Genomic DNA, 22,450 nt, shown 5'->3' with positions numbered 1-22,450 from the left:
AAAGACAGAAGGCATGAGCACCTTGTGTCTTCCCATTCAACGTCATATGGTTTAATCGGGAGATGCAGGGATGATGTCTCCTTTGGCTGGGGGCATCCACAATTAAGAGTCACAGAGTCAAAGTTAGTTAGTCAGGTCTGAGAGGAGAAGATTATTTCTCGACCCAACAGATTGTGGAGATTCAGTTGCCAAGTTTATTCCAGGCAGAGATAAATGTTCAGGAAGCGTAGGAAGGAACTGCAGATGCTAGTTTGTGTAGAAGATAGCCACAAAATGCTGGAGTGATTCAGTGGGTCAGGCAGCATCTCTGGTGGAGCCGAAGATGCTAGTTAATACCAAAGTTAAACACAAAATGCTGGAGTAACTTAGCAGGTCAGGTAGCACCTCTGGTACCAAAGATAGTCTAGCTTCAGTCACAAAATGTTGGAGTAACTACCGAAGATAGACATAAAATGCTGCAGTAACATTTTAACTTTTAATACCAATGAAACTGAGGGACATGGGGCTAAGATGGGAAAGTGGCACTGAGGTAAAAGATTAGTCACAATCCACATGAATGACGGAGCAAGGGCATGGGGCTGCATGGCCTATTCCTGCTTCAATTTATCACAACGTTTGAACAATGTCTTTTCAATTCTACAACAGTGCTTAAATGTTATTTGTCAATTCTGACATCTGCTTAGGACATGAAGGACCAGTCATTCCCATCCTCGGTGGCGGTGGGGTAGAATTGATGCCAGGGACTTTGTAGGATCATAATTAAAAAAGGAGTTCATTTTGAAAAGTCACAAAAATAGGTAAAATGAATGAAAAATATACTCAGCACACCAGATGTAGGGTAGCAAGCTGGCCCTAGTACTCTCCAGTAAATATAGTCAGTGTCACCAGCACTGGATACATGTAATGCTGAGTGCAAGCATGTGGTAAGGGGATAAAGAAGGAATTACTGGATTGCGTGGCATATAATCTCTGGGTAATCCATATGTTTCTCTCAGAGGTCTCAAGGTATTTCCAAATTCAATGTTCATTCTGTGCGGAGTTAAACGATACCATCTAGGGTTTGACCCATGATATGGCTTCGACAAGGCTATTTGGGTTACATCATCACTCATTAGTTTGGGTGAGCTGGGGAAGCTACGAAGAGATTTAGAGTGGAATCAGCCTAGGATGCTACTCTTGCATGGAAGGGTTTGTGTGTTTAGCTATCAGATGAAGATTGAAGTGTGCAAGCTTCCCAGCTACAATATTTATCAATATGGTCATTATGGGGTTATTGGCCACTTGAATGAGCCATTGCCTGAGAAGGCTATCAGAGGGCATTTAGTGTCCAGTTTATCACCACAACCAAAGAGATGAGAGAACAATTGTGGAGTAAACAGTCTAACAAAACAAAAACTACTGATTTAGAATTTTGTCTGGTTTTCAACACTTTCAAATATGTTTGATAATGTAAAATTGAACAAAAACATTTGGTTATAATGATCAATTACTGTAATAAGTATATGTGTACAATTCATATTTTGTGCATAGCTCATGTTTCATTGCTTCATTATAACATTAGATGACTGAGCCTTATAACAGGAAAACAAATACATATACTCCTGCAAGCCAGTAGCTGCATTTAAAGATATTCATTTTTGGGATCTGGTCGTTGCCAAACACAATTGCCCTTCAGATCAAGGGGGTGAGCAGTCTTCCTCAACTGCTGCAGTCCCTCTGATGAAGGTTCTCCACAGTGCTGTTGAGCAGGGAGTTCCAGGAGCTAGACCCTGTGAGAGTGAAGGACCGGTGATATATTTCCAAGTCAGGATGGTGTGTGAATTGGTGGGGAACCTTCTTGGTGGTGGAGTTCCCATGTACCTCCTGCCCTCGTCATTCTTGGCGGTTGAGGTCACGGCTTTGGGAGCTGCTGCTGGAGTAGCCTGAGTGAGTAACTACTTTGCCTTTTGTAGATGGTCCATCTACAGACACTGTGTACTGGTAGTATTGAGAATGATGTTTAGATGCCAACCATGCATGCTGTTTTGTCCAGGATGTTTCGTTTAGTTTAATTTTTTGGCACGTGTACCGAAGTACAGTGAAAATCTTTTATGTTGCGCGCTAGCCAGTTAGCAGAAAGACTATACATGATTACAATCGAGCTGCCCGCAGTGGATGTTGTTGAACTTGCTGGGAATACCTGGAGCTGCACTTGTACATTCAAGTGGGGAACATTCCACCATACTCTTGATTGTAAATTAATTGACACCTTGTAAAACAGTTCTTGATTAGTAACAGTTTCAGGAGTTATGGGGAGAAGGAACGAGAATGGGGTTGAAAGGGATAGATAAATCAGCCATGATTGAATGGCGGAGTAGAATTGATGGGCCGAGTAGCCTAATTCTGCTCCAAGAACTTATGGACGTATGATGGTAGGAGCATGGGATGTCAAAAGGAAAGTCATCTAATACAGGATACACTGAGCCTCTAACCTGCTCTTGACCTGCCATGGTGTTTATGTATGGTACTCTATTTGAGTTTCTGGTGACACCCAGGGCATGGACAGTGGAGAAGTTGGCAATGGAAATGGAAATGCTAAAGTATATGTAGGTTAGGTGGATAGATTCTCTCTTGCTGGAGGCAGCCATTGCTTGGCGCACTTGTGTGATGAATGTTATTTGTCACTCATCCACCCATGTCTTAACATTTCTTATGGTGAAATGGGAAAAGTGGCTCTTATTGTAAATGAGAGTTTGCTAAAGATCTGACAGCAGCCAGCTCGATCCATAGTGAGCCGCAGAGGCTCTGTAACATCAGCTGTTCCTTTGTACTATGAATGACAACACACAGGGAGGGGGTTCATGGCAAGCCTCACATACACACAGCAAAAAAAGCTTTGCTAGTTGCCTAAACTATACTTGCTGGGCTGTCAAAACGATGAATATTTCTACCATTCAGAAACGTCTAAACATTATTGAAATGTTATTCAATATATTATTACATTTAAAAACAATTTAAAACATTTAGATAATCTCAAGCAATTAAAAAGATATTGACACTTATCTTAGCATATGCGGTAATTCTGCTCCACTCAACTCTCTGAAACACATAGTTTAATGTACATTTTGTTGGGGAAAATGTTGGGGAATTTACAGTGCAATGGTACTTTGTCACATGTACCGAGGTACCGTGAAATCCGTTTTGTATACAGTTCAGTACAAGTATCGCTTTGCAGAAGCACTTAGATACATCTTAGATAAGCAGCTCAGATATAGCACAAGTGTACAGCAGTAGGACACTGAGGCGGTATACCAAGTCACCAGTTATGGCGCCATTTACAGACAGCACCCATAGTCAGGATCAAGCCCGGTTCTCTAGCACTGAAAGGCAGCTACCCCACTGTGCCGTCCTCTCCAGCTTTATGCCCCCAAGTTGCATTTCATAAGGAGGCCAGTGATAGAGTGCAGTTGCAGAATGACTGGCTACCACCTTCGAACAAATTCGGGACTTGCACACTCGTGCATGAGCTCATTGAAACCCTGAACATTTTGCTTTCACAACAGCTGGAATTGTCAACTGGCCTGTGTGGAAGTGCTACAACTGCAAATAGCTTGTTCTAAGCTTCCCCCAGTCTAGCTTCAGTCAAAAATCACTGAGTCAAGCACTTACCATCTAAACTTTATTTTGACAAAACATAATTACAGTTCCACTACTGTACCTAACCACCGCGGGTTCGATCCTTGTATCTGCCTGATCAAGCCCTCTTAGCCTCGCTCAAGCAGAGACACTCCAGAAGGTCATGCAGTCCTAAGCGTTCTCCCAGAAGATTGACACAGGACCTAGTGGAAGCGGTCTTTCATAGGTCCCCGAACCCTGAGGGGCCGAACCACATAGAGGTGGTCTCTTTACAGACCAAAAACAGATATCGATTTATACAGTATATGATAAATATTTCCCTAACCCCAAAATACAGCGACTAATACAATGTATTCAAACAGTGCTTCTCAAAGGAAACGAACGTTGCAACATGTGGCTTGATATGCAAGAACACCAGACATGGCTCAATAGTTATTCCAATCAACATCTAGCAAAGTAAAGCATTGCAACATTATATACAATGTGTATGTCTTGTTTGCATTCATCCAATCCATTCCATGCAATTTGCTCCTAATTGTCAGGGTCTGCAGATGTTCTCATTCTTTTCCTGCAGCTCTTACCTAGACTCTAGACAAACTGGCACCATTCTGCAGCTTGTCCTATTTCTGCAGAAGGCACATTTAAATCAACCAAATGGCCTAGCAGCCCAGAAGCCTTTACTTAATTTTAATGTCCTGGCCTCGCCAATTTGGCCAGAATTAACATTCCTTCCTTTTATCATATATGATAAACCATCATGTATGATAACCAAATAGTCAGATAATCAGATTACCAGATATACATATGTGTGTCTATTACATTCTCCATTTATTAACAACAACAAGACGATGATGTTTCTTCCCAGAATTTTGTCAAGCTTCCCAAGTTTTCGTGAGCATAGCTTCACAATTTCAGTCTGATGAGTCTTTACCTCCCGAGTTTTTGTGGGCACGAATTCCCTCCATCTGTGTTGTTGCCCTTTCTTCCATCCCTTTCCATAGTCGAACCTATAACCTATAATTGCTGAAAAACTTGGGACAAAGCAAGCTACCATTCATGCACTAATGCTTTCCCATACATTCACTGTCATTCTGCAATACTGTCCCTTTTCCATTTCATTATCACTATCTCTATTATATTCTACTCTATCACTGTATTCCTATTACAATTCTGTTCTATAATATACTCTTTATTATCCTAGGATCAACACTAATCAACTCACTCCCCATTCACACAATATTATAATATGTATATCTGATGATGGTTTTCATATAAATTTCAGCTTGGTTCAGACCAGATTTCCTTACAGGTGTGACTAATTTAAAGCAAACCATGAACAATGTTTCAATTCAACCAAATTCAGTCTCAGCCTTCAATTTAATATTTTAAGTTTCAGGGTCCGTCTCACTCTTCTCATTCCACAGCTTGTGGTCGATAACACAATTTTTCCAATTCCTGTGGAATTCCCAGCTGTTCAAATGTAATCAATCAATTTCCATATGAGGTTAATTTTATCATAAAGCCAATTAAGAATGCCAATTCTAGAGACAATTTCTTCCCACCTTGATAATAGAAGCCGCTTTACTATCAAGGGTTAAACAATTTAGATCCATCGATCAAATACATCGACTCTGATATCTCAACACCCATTTAAGTTTCTCCTTCTAATTCAATAGATTTCTCCTCCAGTATTTCTTCCTTAGTATGTTGGCTCAGCTCTCAGTCCATAGGGGTTCTTTCTTATGCTAGTTTCCTAACCACTGAGTAATTTCTAGATGGTTGCTATTCGCAGTTCCTCTTTTGACCATTCCCAATTCCAACTCTCATGTTCCCTGAATAATTTCCATGTTACCAGATTTTCCCCAAGTTCGATCTTTCCTGATGTTCTCTGAATAATCCTTCCCATCTTTGGCTGCCTGTCTGTGGATGAGACAATAACAATATCAATTAATAATCAAACTCCAAATATTCCTAAGCCAAATCTTACAGTCGGTTCAAAACCTGAAACTTTAAAGTCCCTCCAATTCATTACCATACAATTTAGTGACCGAATTCAACTTTTTTTATCAATTTATTTATAATCATCATAATTTAGATGCAAAGTAGGTGTTTTGCCCCAAACCACAGAGGAATGTTTTTTCCAAATTCAAATTCAGTTCTTAAAAGTGGAGCTCGTCACAATAGTCGTCATAGGTTGTCTGTGTTGTTTTTTTAGGGAAGCTTGGATAATGTTACTCTCCTTTCCTTCACTGGTGTCAAAAGCTAGATGATGTTACAGTTGGGCATTAGAGTAGGTATCTTTTTCTTCTTCCTTGATGTCAGTTTCAAGGGAGTAGGGATACAGAGGAGCAGCTTTCACTATCTAAAGACCTTCCCAGATCTGTCTTAAAGGGACAGGACAGTATCATTTCCTCCTGCTTGTTGGTTCCTGTTTCTGGGAAGCTACATTATAACCATATAACCATATAACAATTACAGCACAGAAACAGGCCATCTCGGCCCTACAAGTCCGTGCCGAACAACTTTTTTTCCCCTTAGTCCCACCTGCCTGCACTCAGACCATAACCCTCCATTCCCTTCTCATCCATATACCTATCCAATTTATTTTTAAATGATACCAATGAACCTGCCTCCACCACTTCCACTGGAAGCTCATTCCACACCGCTACCACTCTCTGAGTAAAGAAGTTCCCCCTCATATTACCCCTAAACTTCTGTCCCTTAATTCTGAAGTCATGTCCTCTTGTTTGAATCTTCCCTATTCTCAAAGGGAAAAGCTTGTCCACATCAACTCTGTCTATCCCTCTCATCATTTTAAAGACCTCTATCAAGTACCCCCTTAACCTTCTGCGCTCCAGAGAATAAAGACCTAACTTATTCAACCTATCTCTGTAACTTAGTTGTTGAAACCCAGGCAACATTCTAGTAAATCTCCTCTGTACTCTCTCTATTTTGTTGACATCCTTCCTATAATTGGACGACCAAAATTGTACACCATACTCCAGATTTGGTCTCACCAATGCCTTGTACAATTTTAACATTACATCCCAGCTTCTATACTCAATTACCTGACATTACCTGAGCTGTCTTCTGCCCATTCTCAAGGGGTCTGTATATTCTTTACCTCACTCCCCAGACAGTATGTTGTCGATTATACTGTCCTGCAGGCACAAATTCAGTAACATGTTAGTACAATATCTCCATAGCTCCTGCACAATGTTCATTTCGTCTCTCCCTAGTGCCATTTCAGTTCTCCTTAGTTCCCATTTCTTCTGACGCCAGTTATCATGTTTCCCTTTTCGAAGTCCTTCCTTTTAGTGAGGTTTCTCGATTCTAATTAGATTCTTTGTGTCTCTTCTCATAGGATTTGGAAGGGGGTGATGTTCTTTCTGGTTTTTATTGTTATTTTTGGGCCAAGTGAGGCTGCCTTCAGATTTCATATGGTGTATTTGCTGGCAGGTCAGGGCTAGCAGAATGGGTTTGGTTGCCAGAATGTCCCTGCCCCCTGATCTCCTGGCCAGTGTCCTCTTCCTCTACCCTCGGGGTCCCAAGTGTTCCGGTAACCCCTCGGGGTCTACAGATTTCTGAAACCCCGTGGCCCTCTTCTTTGCCCCCTTCCTTCTCGGTATTCCTTCAGAGGACACGATCGGCTCCAATGTCCTAATTCCCCACAGTTGTAACACTGATCAGATCTAACAGCTCTATACCCTCTCCAACCAAGCCGAGGGAAAGTTGGCTCTCGAAATGGCAGGGCTATCCAAGCTTTAAGATCCTCCTCCTCCTTATCTTCCTCCGAAGTTATTTCCCATTTCTGAATTCTTAATACAGGTCTCTGAGCTGCCGTCAGACCAGGTTGCATTATAATGTGGACGTCTGTGGCCCGGGGATTACTTACACCTACTGCGGGACCTAACACCAGAGGTGGAGTAGGCAACTTCCTGCAAAGGAATTGCCTCTGGGGAATCTGTTCTATACCCCCATCGATGGGAAATTGCTCCGACCTAATAATACGATCAATGTCAGGAACAGCCACTTCGTATCCTCCTGCTGTCTCACCCTCAGAAAAGCTACTCGTTCTGTCTCTGTACTTCAGGAAGGATTCCTTCACTTTCCCACTACTGGATTTCCTAATTAATTTTAGTACCCATTTCTGCAGAACCTTCCTTCTAGCTCCTTGATCTCCCATACTATCCTCCACTGGTAGAGCAATCATAGGGGCTAGAGGGTCCTTCCACGATTCTTCCACTTTGGATTTGGATTTAGTGGGAGGAGTCGAAGATACCGCTGACTCCTCCCGAGTGCCCTGCTCGCAAGCTGCGCAGGGTGTCTCCGAACTGAGAACATGAGAGTGTTGTGAGGAATGCTGTGGCTCCATTCCGAAATATTCTGCCCACCCTGGCATACGGCGAGCCTCTCTCCCTTCGATGTCCATGGATACTGCTGCACTCTTACTAAATTTAATAAGCTTCATTTTAGTCTGCACCTCCCCTTTAAGAGCCATCTTAGTCATTTCACTTTCAGTCGCTGGTATTCTCTCCTGCTCCTGCTGTCAGTTTCCGCTATTTTCCTTTCCCTGTTCCTGAATGTCTCGAGAAGGACCAGTTCTCTCGTGTTCGCCTCTAATCCCTAATTTGTACGCTGCCATTCTTATAGAAAGCAGAACGATCTCTTTATTTATTTTTCTTCTAGTGAAGAGCATTCTCCATATTCCAATCAGCTTATTCCCCTCCTCACTGTTTCCATCTCATCTAACAATTGTCTCTATGTAGTTTATTCATATTACAGATTCCACCCAGAGGCCAAAGTTTGCTCCTCAAAACTGCATTTAATTCTCCAAATTATCCTCTTAATCTTTCTGCTTCATGCGGAAGTTTCTTGCAAATTATCCTTATCGGGCTTTCGGGTCTATTTGATAGGTCTTTCTCTGAGACATTCCCCGTTTTCTGAACAATAGTTACAATACAAAATACAGAATAACTTTCCAGACACTCACACCTATTCAAACTCGCACCTTCCTTTCAGACTCCAAGGTTAATGGAATCGCTCCCACGCATTGGCAAATCATCTTCCAGATTCACACCTTACACAATTGTTCCCTTCCAACCGTTATTCAATCACTCACTCAAACGCTCCTATTCAATTATTCAACTCAATCGCTCGTATTCAATCGATCTCCCTACTTTCATATCAGTTAGATCACAATCACTTCATTCAACTCTCAACCTTCAAACACAGGATCTCCGGTTTCTCAAACAAAGACTACAACTCTTAATTACAATCTCTCCTTCACAAGAATCTCTCCCAAGCAGCAATCTCTTCCTCGCAAACCCTTTAAGTTCACACAGACAAACAAATACGAACCATGCTAATAAAACTATAATCAAAAAAGAAAATATTGCCCCTATTACAAGTGACCCCAGCCACACCCCAATATAAACTACAAGCATAAATCACATTCTAATAAATCTTCCTCGTGGCGCGCTCAGTCGAGGAACGACTCCTCCCCTGACGCAGCTATCGAAGGCGTACAAACCCTGTTCGGACCACCACGAATTTGATTCCAACAACACTACAATCTAAACAATGACAAATATTTAATTCAAACACACTTTTACTTAAAATTATCTAACACCCAAAAATCCTTAAGCACTCACACAAACAATACAAATAGCAGTCCGCAAACTTAACACACTTTAAATCTTAACTTTCTAAATCTTAATACACTCAAAATCATTTTACATACACAAAGTATTTATACAATTCGGATCCGATAAAGATGCTTAAAAAGATTTTTACAATTTACAATAATAATTTAACACGTCAGCGCAGAGTTTACAAACACTCGATCTCAATGCCGCATCAGGCTGTTATCAATCAGTGAACCTCTCCCTCTGATACCGAAGATTTTCCACTTCCTAGGTTACTCTTTGTTCAGGGGTACTACTTCTTAAATGACTACTTTTCCTCCGAAATGTTACTATGCTCATGTTAAGGCTGGACTTCTCTAGGGGGACCTCTACCCCTCCTCTCTACAAAATTAGGGGTACCCTTTGCATTTCAGGTACTTTTCATCAGGTAAACCAGGTTCCTGTCTCTCAGGTATTCTTCGCTATCAGGTACTAATCAACAATTGACCACAGGGTTACTATTCACTGTTGATCAGCTGCTATTCGGAATTGATCTCAAACATGCACAAACTCTGAAGTTCTATTTACACAGAATTCGAATTCTACTGTACGGGCAGAAATTTAACATGAAATTCTGTATTTGGAATATGATTCTGCAAATTTAGACTCGTTCTCGGACCACCTAGTTTTGGTTGCGTACCACAACACATACGCGGGCTCTCTAATTCAAACTAAATTGCCCAATGAAATCTCGAGTGGACTAGAGTAATACCAGCCAATCTATACTCAAGCCACCGAGCTCAGTGCCTTTACGAGGTTCCTCGTCCGTCACTTCAGGGAGGAACTCGGATATCTTCACGCAGACACCCCTCTCTGCTGGGCGCCGGGGGTTCAGCGCCTAGCCTCTTCGCGCTGGCAGTCGATGTCGATTTTCAGAATGCACCTTTCCAATCAGCGCTCCCGGCAAAGATAGATCAATACGTAGACCAGACCTGTGTTTCAATACCTCACCAATTGGATACCAAATCTGGACAATGGGCCACCCCTCGCCCTTGAAGCGCGTCAGGCTCTCGTTAAAGAAGCTGCAGTCAGCCTACTACCACAAGGTTTTGGGCCACTCCTCGCCCTGTTTTATGGGCCCCTAACCCAAAGGAGTGCTAACCACCTTGATTCTGCTAGACTCTGTTCTAATGATCTCGATTAGACCCTTCTCCAAGCCCGCAAATGATTGATTCACCCCGACTAGCGAAGTGCCGAAAATCAATGCGAAAACCGCACAGTGGGCCCGATTTCTGCATTCGCAATCGAAACAGCTCAACACCCCCAATGTAAATAGCTCGTTCTAAGCTTCCCCCCAGTCTAGTATCAGTCAAAAATCACTGAATCAAGCACTTGCGCATCTAAACTTTATTTTGACAAAACACAATTACAGTTCCCACCACTGTATCTAACCACCAAGGGTTTAATCATCATATCTGCCTGATCAAGCCCTCTTAGCCTCGCTCAAGCAGAGACACTCCAGAAGGTCACGCAGAAGATCGACACAAGACCTCGTGGGATCGGTCTTTTATAGGTCCCCGAACCTTGAGGAGCTGAACCACATAGGGGAGGTCTCTTTACAGTCCAATAACAGATATCGATTAACATAGCATATGATAGACATTTCACTAACCCAAAAATACAGTGACTAATACAATGTATTCAAACAGTGCTTCTCAAAGGAAACAAACATCGCAACATGGGCCTTAATATGCAAGAAAACCAGGCATGGCTCAATACTTAATCCAATCAACATCTAGCAAAGTATAGCTTTGCAACATTATTTACAATGTGTATGTCTAGTTTGCATTCATCCAATCCATTCCATGCAATTTGCTCCAAATTGTCAGGGTCTGCAGATGTTCTCATTCTCTTCCTGCAGATCTTACCTAGGCTCTAGACAAGCTGGCACCATTCTGCAGCTTGTCCTATTTCTGCAGAAGGTACAATTAAATTGACCAAATGGCCTAGCAGCCCAGAAGCCTTTACTCAATTTTAGTGTCCTGGCCTCTACAATTTGGCCAGAATTAACAGAACTTCTGTGCAGAATCCAAGCCATTAACATATTTAAGTTCCCTGCAAGCATTGGGAATCCTGCATAAAAACTGGATGAAAAGATTGTGTCAAAGTAACATTAATACTTATGTACGGCAGATAAATGAATCATGCCTCGGATATTCTGACGTCAGAAAAATCGCGCGTCAGCAAAGTGAAGCCAAATTGTTTAGGCAGCAGCAACATAACAAAAGGCTACGTGCTTCTGGACACTTAGCATTAATGCAGTCAATGAACAAACTACTGATATAGATTTTTCCACTTCCAGTATGCACTTTGAGATTGTATAATGGAATCCAATAGATTCCATTTTTTAGGCTTAAATTAAATCGCAAACAAATTATCTAATTCCACTGTAAGTGCAAAAACTCCCCACTTCCCCCACACCCCCCTTCCCCTACTCCCTATACATTCCCCCCCTCCCCCACAAACACACCCACACTCCCCCCTTTACCCTTCCCCTCCCCCCCCCTCACCACCCCCACCCTCCACCCACCCTCGTAGGTTGCTACAAATCTTTTCCCCTTCACCTTGAACCTTTACCTCTCCCCTCACCCCCCCCCACCCCCACAGACCCCCCATCTACCCGCCCTATTCCCCCCCATGACCACCACATCCTCCGCCCCCAACCCCCCCCCTCCATGGAATAGAACCCCCCCCCTCCCCCCCCATGGAATAGAGACCCACCTACTCAACCTCTCCGTATAGCTCCCCCTCCCCCCAATCCCCCCCCCTCTGATCATTTTTGCAGTGCCAAGAATCAACAGCCATTGATGATCAAGCTAAATAAATGAGGGTTCAAATGCTGAATGCTGACCTCCATACTGGTACATCTACTGTTATATGGCCTGCCTTTTGCCACCTATACGATCGACCTTCAAGGATCCACTGTACTATGGAACACTGCCAGGTGAGGAAGTTTATTGGGTAGGTCCTGCCCTTGTTCGACATAGAAAATGCAACACTTCACACTTCTCTGCATATATTCCATCAGAGCCTAAACCTGTAGGACAAGATCTTGTGCAATCTATTTGAACTTATTTGATTCTGCAAAACCATTCACTTTACATTTGTCGAAACAGGGCGGACCACGTGAAGGTTGCAATCTCCCACCCAAGAAATGCAACCAATGGTCATAGTCATAGTCATAGAGTGATACAATGTGGAAACAGGTCCTTCGGTCCAACTTGCCCATAATGTCTCAGCTACACTAGTCTCAATTGCCTGCGCTTGGTCCATATCCCTCCAAACCTGTCATATCCATGTGCCTGTCTAACTGTTTCTTAAACGATGGGATAGTCCCAGCCTCAACTACCTCCTCTGGCAGCTTGTTCCATACACCCACCACCCTTTGTGTGAAAAAGTTACCCCTTAGATTGCTATTAAATCTTTTCCCCTTCACCTTGAACCTTTATCCTCTGGTCCTCAATTCCCCTACTCTGGGCAAGAGACTCTGTGCATCTACCCGATCTATTCCTCTCATTTTTTACACCTCTATAAGATAACCCCTCATCCTCCTGGGCTCCATGGAATAGAGACCCAGCCTACTCAACCTCTCTGTATAGCTCACACCCTCTAGTCCTGGCAACATCCTCGTAAATCTTTTCTGAACCATTAGAAGCTTGACAATATCCTTCCTATAACATGGTGCCCAGAACTAAACACAATATTCTGAATGTGGTCTCACCAATGTCTTAAACAACTGCAACATGACCTCCATACTTCTATACTCAATACTCTGACTGATGAAGGCCAAAATGCCAAAAGCTTTTTGACCACCTTATGTACCTGTGATTCGACCTTCAAGGAACCATGCACCTGTACTCCTAGATCCCTCTGCTCCACAACACTGCCCAGAGGCCTAACATTTACTGTGTAGGTCCTGCCCTTGTTCGACGTCCCAAAATGCAACACCTCACACTTCTCTGCATTATATTCCATCAACCCATTCCTCCCCCCACCTGGCCAATCGATCCAGATCCTGCTGCAATCTTTCACAACCATCTTCACTATCTGCAAAACCATTCACTTTTGTATCATCAGTAAACTTGCTAATCTTGTCCTGTATGTTCTCATCCAAATCATTGATGTCAAATTAGTGGTTGTCCTCATTTGTGTAACTCAGTTCCATACTGTATAGACATCCGGACGATTTTATAGTGGATCTCGGTCAGTTTTTAGTGAAGTAAGTTTTGATTCATTTTAGTAGCCTAATGAGAATTGTACCTTGTCAATTTAATGGCAATTTACTCACTTTTCCCCACTTGCTTTCTTCTTTAAATGAACAAGAAAGAGTAGCTTATATTAGGCAGAGCTGTGAATAGATGAATGACTGCCAACCAGCTGTCCTAGGTCAGATATCTCAGCTATTCAGCAAGTTGGGCTGAAGTCACACTCTGACTAAAAACTCAGGTAACTTGGACTTTCTTGGTGCTAAACATTTCCCCAGCCTGTTGGGTGTTATTCCTATTATTGCCTTAACGGTTTTTAATTCACTTTTTTCATGAGTTGCATGGTATTATAATACATTTTGCAGTGAGCCCAGTAAGCGGCAAAGGATCTCAGGAAATGAGATCCTGGGACACTTTAAAGGGATAGTAGAAACTGAGGCTCCGGTGAGTTGGAAGAGAACACAGGGACTTAGATGTCAAACCATCAGGATTTCCCAATGTTAAAATAAAAGATTATTGCCGTTTTATTGAACCAATCTTTCTTTATTTTCTCCAAAGCAACTGCTGGTTACTTCAGTAGCACAATATCAGCCAGACATTGAATCTTTACGATCGCCTACTGACACATATTCAGGGGGGAAAAAACATTTCTGATCAAAATTAATTGTTGAATTCTATACTTTAAATTAATTTATTTTCTGGAATACATTAAGCTAGCTCACATCAGTGCAAAATGGTCAGAGCCACTTGAGCCACTTTGGATCAGATCAATTTCTCAATGGCAACATTTCCAATTTTTGAAAAATGAGTTTAGTTTAGTTTATTGTCACGTGTACACAGGTACTGTGAAATGCTTTGTTGCATACTATCCAATCAGCAAAAAGACTATACATGATTACAATTGAGCTGTCCACAGTGTACAGATACAGGTTAAAGGGAATCACGTTTAGTGCAAGATAAAGTCCTGAGAATTCCGATTAAAGATAGTCCGAGAGTTTCCGATGAGGTAGATGGTAGCTCAGGAGACCACTCTGCAGTTGGTGATAGGATGGTTCAGTTATCTGATAACAACTGGGAAGAAACTGTCCCTGATTCTGGAGGTGTGCGTTGTCACACTTCTGTACCTCTTGCCTGATGGGAGAGGAGAAAAGAGGGAGTGACCGGGGTGAGACTCGTCCTTGATTATGCTGGTGGCCTTGCCTAGACAGCTTGAATATCGGGGCTCACACACAAAATTACTGCTAATCAGCATGAAGGTCAAAATGGCCTGCTCTGTACCAGTTTATTTTTGTATTCCTGAATATACTGCAGATGCTCGAACATCAAATCTCTCACATGTTATTGAGATCTAAATACATTTCCTGGCTCAAGTAGAATGTGTATGTTTGGACCTTTACGCATAGTTTTGGAGCTGGGTTTAATTTTCAAAAGGCTTTTAAGTGGAAAGTAGAAATGGTTTCCACTCAAAAGGTATTAAATGCTTGTAAGCAGGAAAAATGTTAGTTTAGCTTTCAATTTTGGTCCTTTTGATGACTTTTTGACATGATATTATTCAACGGCTCCTAACAGATGTGACGTAACACTACACTGTTATTCTGAGACGGGCACGTGCTGTGTAAATGGGACTTCATTGACCATATTGGCAATATCTCTAATTGTAATGATCTACACATTGAGTTGTGGAGAAGGATGCATTGTCGTGGCCACGGGAATACTGTTTGGTTTATGAAGTGTGTCGGGTTCATTTCATGGATAGTTCAATGCAATTATCAGACAAAGTGCTTTTCTAACATTTCCAGTAAGTATCCAAAGTGCAGTTTTACACATTGTATGAGGCAGGCTTGTATTCTTGCTGAATGCTGTTACTCAGCTGTAGTTTTCATTGCAATGACATAAGTAATATAAGTGCGTTTCAAGTAAATCCCTTACCCAATTGATCCTTAAAATTAGGTATAGGGATAAATATGTAGTTACCCAATTAGCCTCCGAAGCAATAATTATTTTTTCTAAGTGTGGGTACCTTCAGACGAGAAATATAGAGATCCCCTAATTTATAGAAACATAGAAAATAGGTGCAGGAGGAGGCCATTTGGCCCTTTGAGCCTGCACCGCCATTCATTGTGATCATTGCTGATCATCCACAATCAGTAACCCCATATCCCCTGATTCTGCTAACCCCTGGAGCTCTATCTAACTCTCTTTTAAATTCATCCAGTGAATTGGCCTCTACTGCCCTCTGTGGCAGATAATCCCACAAATTCACAACTCCCAGGGTGAAAAAGTTTTTTCTCATCTCAGTTTTAAATGGCCTCCCCTTTATTCTTAGACTGTGGCCCTTGGTTCTGGACTCCCACAACATTGGGAACATTTTTCCTGCTTCTAGCTTGTCCAGTCCTTTTATATTTTTTTATGTTTCTATAAGTAATCCTCTCATCCTTCTAAATTCCATTGAATATAAGCCCAGTCTTTACAATCTATCCTCATATGACAGTCGCGCCATCCTGAGGATTAACCTCGTGAACCTACGCTGAACTGCCTCAATAGCAAGGATGTCCTTCCTCAAATTAGGAGACCAAAAATGCACACAATACTCCAGATGTGGTCTCACCAGGGACCTGTACAACTGCAGAAGGACCTTTTTACTCCTTACTCAAATCCTCTTGTTATGATGGCCAACATGCCATTAGCTTTCTTCACTGCCTGCTCCACCTGCATGTATACTTTCAGTGACTGGTGTAGAAGGACAATCAGGTCTCGTTGCACTTCCCTTTTTCCTAATCTGACACCATTGAGATAATAATCTGCCTCATTTTTCTTGCCGCCAAAGTGGATAACCTCACATTTATCTATATTATACTGTATCTGCCATGCATCTGCCCACTCACTCAACCTGTCCAAGTCACCCTGCAACCTCCTAGCATCCTCTTTGCAGTTCACACTGCCACCCAGCTTTGTGTCATCTGCAAATTTGCTAGTGTTACTTTTCATTCCATCATCTAAATCATTCATATATATTATAAATAGTTGCTGCCCCAGCACCTAGCCTTGCCACACTAGCCTTTCAGACAGGGACCTGTTTACTCCTACTCTTTGTTTCCTGTCTGCCAACCAACTCTCTATCCATGTCAATACCCTACCCCCAATACCATGTGCTCTAATTTTGCCCACCTGTGTGGGACCTTATCAAATGCTTTCTGAAAGTCCAGATACACTACACGCACTGGCTCTCTCCTTCATCCATTTTGCTTGTCGCATCCTCAAAAAATTCCTGAGGAAATTTATAGAAGTTGCAGTAATTAATTATTAATTTACTAAAAGTAATAAAGTAAAAGAGTAATTTAAAAGTAAAAGTGATTACTAAAAGTATTGAATTATCCAGTTCATCTCAGTTGGAAGATTATTACCAGTTGCAGATTGGCGACAGTGTGCTTCGTCTTATTTTTACAAGAATTCAAGGTGATTTGGGGAGGCTCCTCCCCAAATCACCTTGATTAGCACAGAGATTATGGGGGGAAGGCAGGAGAATGGGGTTAGGAAGGAATGATAGATCAGCCATGTGTGAATGGCAGCGTAGACTTGATGGGCCGAATGGCCTAATTCTGCTCCCATCACTTATGATCTTATGATCCTCCTCATTATTGTTCGCCCAGAAGCCCGTTCTGACCTTGAAATGTAACTTAATTTACTGTGCAGGTAAAGCAAGTAACTGGCTAGCGCGATCTAATTATTAAACCCAGTGCTCTTGTTGAAGCAGAACTTCAGTTGCTGGTGGAGCACCATCTTCAGAAACAGGAGCAACCGGACCAGGATTACTCTGAGAGTGACCCCAGCTGTCTAGACGAGCTCAGCCCAATGATGACTGAGTGCTGTCACAGCAATGGAGCCCCTGCAGACTGGGGCCCCCACAACTGCTGTGAACACACCAGCACCCAAACGGGCATCAAACTGCTACTAAATGCCGAGGATCATCCAGGCAGCAGTTCTCCTGGTGGTAAGTCAATGGCAATACGCCCTCCCTCACGATACATAATCACCATGAGAGTCCTGTCGATTTCACAAGCAATCAAGCGATTTGAAAGCTTGGACCATTTCTCATCAAGCTGTTTAAATTTCATTTATGCTGTAAATCTATCGGATCATATTGTAGCAATCACTTGTTTTTCAGTAGTGTTACATCTGTGAATGCTTTCGGTTACACATTGCTGCATTAAAGTTTGCATGCTTGCAATATAGATAATGTCATTCTCTTTCATGTAACTCATTTAATGCATAGAATTTTGAGCAAAAAATATATTTTAAGGAGTTATGGGTATGAAAATCACAACGCAATGATTCTTAATTAACAATCTCAAATGTAAATTTACTGAAAGTCCTTTTCCACTCTATTTATAACCACGGATAATTAAAACAATTCCTGTGATAAATCAAGCAAACATGTCATAGAGTCAACAGTGGAAACAGGCCTTTGGGTCAACTTGCCCATGCCGACCAACATGTCCCATCTACACTAGTCCCGCCTGCCTGCGCTTGACCCATATCCTTCTAAACCTATCCTATCCATGTACCTGTCCACACATTGTTTTAAACATTGTGATAGTACCTGCCTCAAATAAATCCTCTCACAGCTTATTCCATATTTCTACCACCCTTTGTGTAAAAAGTTGCCCCTCAGGTTCCTGTTAAACCTTTCCCCCCCCCTCACCGTAAATCTATGTCCTCTGATTCTTGATTCTCCTACTCTCGGGAAAATAGAATGTATATACCCTTTCCATTCCTCTCATGATCCTATACACCCCTATAAGATCACCCCTCATCATCCTACACTCCAAGGAATATAATCCTGGCCTGCTCAACATTTTCCCAACATTTTCCTATAGCTCAGGCCCTGAAGTCCTAGCAATATCCCCGTAAATCTTCTCTGCACCACTTTTAGAACAGGGTAAATTGAACACAATACTTTATGATGTCTATGTATAGCATGTTTCCATATAAAATTCATCGACATGCATGACATTTTGTCTATTGAAGATGCAATGTACTTGCCACTGACATTTTGTGTGACACAGCAGAAGGCATTACTAATCATGTTTAAACAGTGAAGGCCAAAGTTTGGGCAATAAACTCCCAAAATTCATGTAAATGGAAATGTAAAGTATATTTGGGTTAGCCTGTTCAAAGTACTTTGGTCCTTTCAGATTTATTGTAAGGCACAACATAAAACTTGCATTTTAATGACCTCCAGAAAATTAATTGAATGCACAGTTTGCAAGTATCATATTATGAAGATTGGTGCCTCAAGCAGGGTCAAAGTGTAAAGAACAGTGACTGTAGCCTGGGCATCTTCTGACTGCTCCACAATAATACTTGGGGTATATAACAATGCATCTTCATATTCAAGGCATTTCTCACCCTGAAGTTTCAGAACCAATGAGTTTCAGGTCAGATTTGAATGAATGCATCTCGAATGCTTTGCATTTTCTGGAGGGTTGTATCAGGGAGTGTTTAGAGCTGATTTTGAAGTGTGTTACTGGAAATATTTAAAAGCACATTTTGCTTTTGCTGTTAGCAGGTGCCTCCTGCCAAATCTTAAAAACATAATGCGATTTTTATTTTGCAAAGAATCAAGATGTCACTGCATGTATTAATAACCTTCTGGCTATGTGCCAAAGCAACATTTTCAACTATTGGCATTTAGTTTTGCGAGAAAATGCTCTGTCATGTATTTGATGAGTTGCTAACACCAGTTAATGTTCCCAACTGTGAATACTAATCCTTAAAATGTTCAGTCTTGATTTTATTTGACTAATTATCCACGTTGATAATGATAGTAATCATCATTAATCAATTAATCATTGCGTGGTTTAATTGAAGTGAACATGTACAAGTGAGTTATACTTAAACAACAGCCTAGTGGTAAGCACCAAACCTTCTCATTGTATGTAAAATCCATCCAAATATAACAATTTCCTCAAACATCCATCGGCAACACCAAGTCACACTGACAAAAATACTGTTGTACAAGTTTACAAGACAATCTTAAAATGTGTACTTTAAGTCAGGGAATTGCCTACTTTAGACACAGCAAGGCAATAAATACTGCTATTGAAAAGTGACAAGTCTGTGCTGATTGAGGTACAGCTTTTAAATTATTTGCATTAGTTCACCTGATTGTAGTACAGAGGGAATTATACCTTCTGTGTTTGAAATTAATAGATCAGGCGCACAGTTGCAGAGTTGCTGCCTTACAGAGTCAGAGACCTGGGTTCAATCCCGACTACGGGAGCTGTCTGTATGGAGTTTGCACATTCTCCCTGTGACCACGAGGGTTTTCTCCCGGTGTTCCTGTTTCCTCCCACATTCCAAGGATGTGCAGGTTTGTAGGTTAATTGGCTTCTAAAATTGTCCCTATAGTCTAGAATAGAACTAGTGTAGTGGTGATCGTTGGGCAGAGTGGACTGAAGGGGCTGAAGGGCTTGTTTCAATAGACAATAGACAATAGGTGCAGGACTAGGCCATGGCTGATCATCCCCAATCAGTACCGATGCTGCACTTCTAAACTAAACCGAACTAGACTAAACTAAATATCAGTATACTTTTGCATTGTCAATAAATCTTCTGGTTTTCCCAGAAAATATATTTACTGTGCTCTTAACTAAGTGATTTCACAGCATTTGCAATGTCTTTTGAATGCCTTTGGAAATCAGCAAGTATAGAAATATTTTGAACATATTTGGAAAACAGAATGAATAACTAAAGTTATGACAAACCATATCAGTATAAAATAACCTCACGTGGTGAATATTGCTTCCTGTGGGTGTATCATGTACTGGAATAATTTCTGCAGTGTATCTACATCAACTGTTCACTTTAATTATTCTGTCAAGAATTACTAATTGATAAATATCAATTTAGTAAAATGATTAGTATATAATTTTCATCTATAATGTAAGATATGTTAACTTGGAAATTGAATCTGTGTCTGTCTCTTTGAGTGATATCTAACATTGCCATCATTTTTTTTTTTTAACAAATTGTAACATTATGTAATTTAGAGATAACTCAAAATGTGGTCTGTTCCACTGACCATGAAAGATGACTCAGCTCGAATATTTACTGCCATTCTCCATATTTAAAGTTTGCAATGGGGTACCACAAACCTTTCAAAATGACAGCTTTGCAGGGAGTATGGATAACACACATTGGAAAATCTGGTAGGTTTCAGGAATGGACTGAATGGACTCAGACTTCATCTGATACTTCAAATGATAAAAGCAAGTCAGCAACCTGTTCTCATTCCTCTCCCAAAATAGTAAGTCAAAAATGAAGAAATACAAGTTTGTCCTGATTGGAGATATTTTCAACATGCATTGCAAAGGCTTTCACCAAAATCAACCGTCCTTTTAAATATGTATTATATAGGTGGTCAGCCCAGTGCAACAGAAAATGTAGATGTCCACTTGGTAATGTAGAAAATTCACATTTGGTCAATTGAAATGGGCAACTTGAATAATCTTCCATCTCAAAATTGTCATATGCCAGAACCAGGGAGCTTTGAAAAATAAACTGATTCCATATTTACTTTAGAGATACAGCACGGAAACAGGCCCTTTGGCCTACCAAGTCTGCACCGACCAGCAATCATCCCATACACTAAGTTACACATGCTAGGGGCAATTGTACAACTTACCGAAGCCAATCAGCCAACAAACCTGTACGTCTTTGGAGTGTGGGAGGAATCTGGAGCACCCGGAGAAAACCCTTGCAATCACATGGCAAATGTATAGACAGCACCCATGGCAAGGTGTGAACCCAGGTTTCTGGCACTGTAAGGCAGCAACTCTACCATTCCGCCACTGTGCCACACTAAATAATTTCAATTATTAGATTTAACATGTAGAATGTAATCATTAAAAAACTGCTCCAATCCTTCGAGATTAGATGCATGTTATCAATATTTTACAGGAATTCAGAAACATTTATGGTGAATGAATATCAGGTTCTTATTGCAAATATGTCACAGGCAGACAAGTTATTGACTTTGGAAAACTGAGCTGAGAAGTGCAAAATGGATTAAACCCTGGATAAAATAATTTAAGTTCCGCAAAACATTATTTCTTTACAAAACTGTTTCCAACTAACGTCCTTCAACTCACCATCATTTTCCCAAGTTATACTCCCCGGGTCTGCACACATTTGGCTCCCTTCATCAGCTCATCTCTGTTGCTAATATTCCTTCTGCTTTTCACCCACTCCCTTCGCCATTAGCTAGCTTGGTATAACGACTTTTTATCTGAGCAATGAATGCAATGCAACGTGAAGTGTTTCCACACATTCAAAAGTTTGTACAAGTTTAATTAGTGCATTCACTCAGCAGAAACTTTCACCGTAAACAGAAATGCATCATGAATTAACTGGACCAAACATGTCCAATAGTTCTAAATAATTCTGTGAATTGGGGTATCCTAGGTAAGTAGGGTACTGAAGAAGGCCTTTGGTACACTGGCCTTCATTAGTTAGGGCATTGAGTATAAAAGTTGGGATGTTATGTTACAGTTGTACAATACGCTGGTGAGGACACACTAGATTATTGTGTTCAATTTAGGTCACCCCACCATTGGGAAGATATAATTCAGCTGGAAAATATGCAGAGAAGATTTAAATATGCTGCCAGGACTCGAGGTCCTAAGCAATGGGAGAGGTTAGATAGGTTAGGACTTTAGTCCTTGGAGAGCAGGAAGCAGCGGGGTGATCTTATAGAGCTACTAGACTAAGTGGGACCCGTTGGGTCCCATGTTCACACGGGAGGGCTGGTCCCCCAATGCAATATTCCACCTCTCCACCAATTACAATATTGGTGGCCAGTGTGGGGTGGGGGAGCTTTCTGGAGCGCTAGTATGGGTGTTGTGGGCCAAAGAGACTGGTTCCCAGAGCGCTAGTATGGAC

At 41.4% G+C, this 22,450-nt stretch overlaps 1 protein-coding gene across 3 annotated transcripts in view; it reads left to right on the top strand.

Annotated features, from left to right (window-relative positions):
- The window catches only part of ppp1r1c (protein phosphatase 1, regulatory (inhibitor) subunit 1C), a 102,801-nt gene that overhangs the window by 68,695 nt on the left and 11,656 nt on the right, over positions 1-22,450 (top strand). For 2 of the 3 annotated variants that reach the window (XM_055637859.1, XM_055637855.1), the window contains exon 5: positions 17,259-17,498. In XM_055637859.1, coding sequence (XP_055493834.1) covers positions 17,259-17,498 — 240 coding nt within the window. The remainder of the gene's footprint in view (positions 1-17,258; positions 17,499-22,450) is intronic. The other variant, XM_055637856.1, reaches the window with a different exon arrangement.

Source organism: Leucoraja erinacea, chromosome 7 (genome assembly GCF_028641065.1).
Source record: "Leucoraja erinacea ecotype New England chromosome 7, Leri_hhj_1, whole genome shotgun sequence".
Lineage (NCBI taxonomy): Eukaryota > Metazoa > Chordata > Chondrichthyes > Rajiformes > Rajidae > Leucoraja > Leucoraja erinaceus.
Note: the sequence above shows the minus strand (reverse complement) of the source record. Positions and strands in the feature narration are given on the sequence as shown.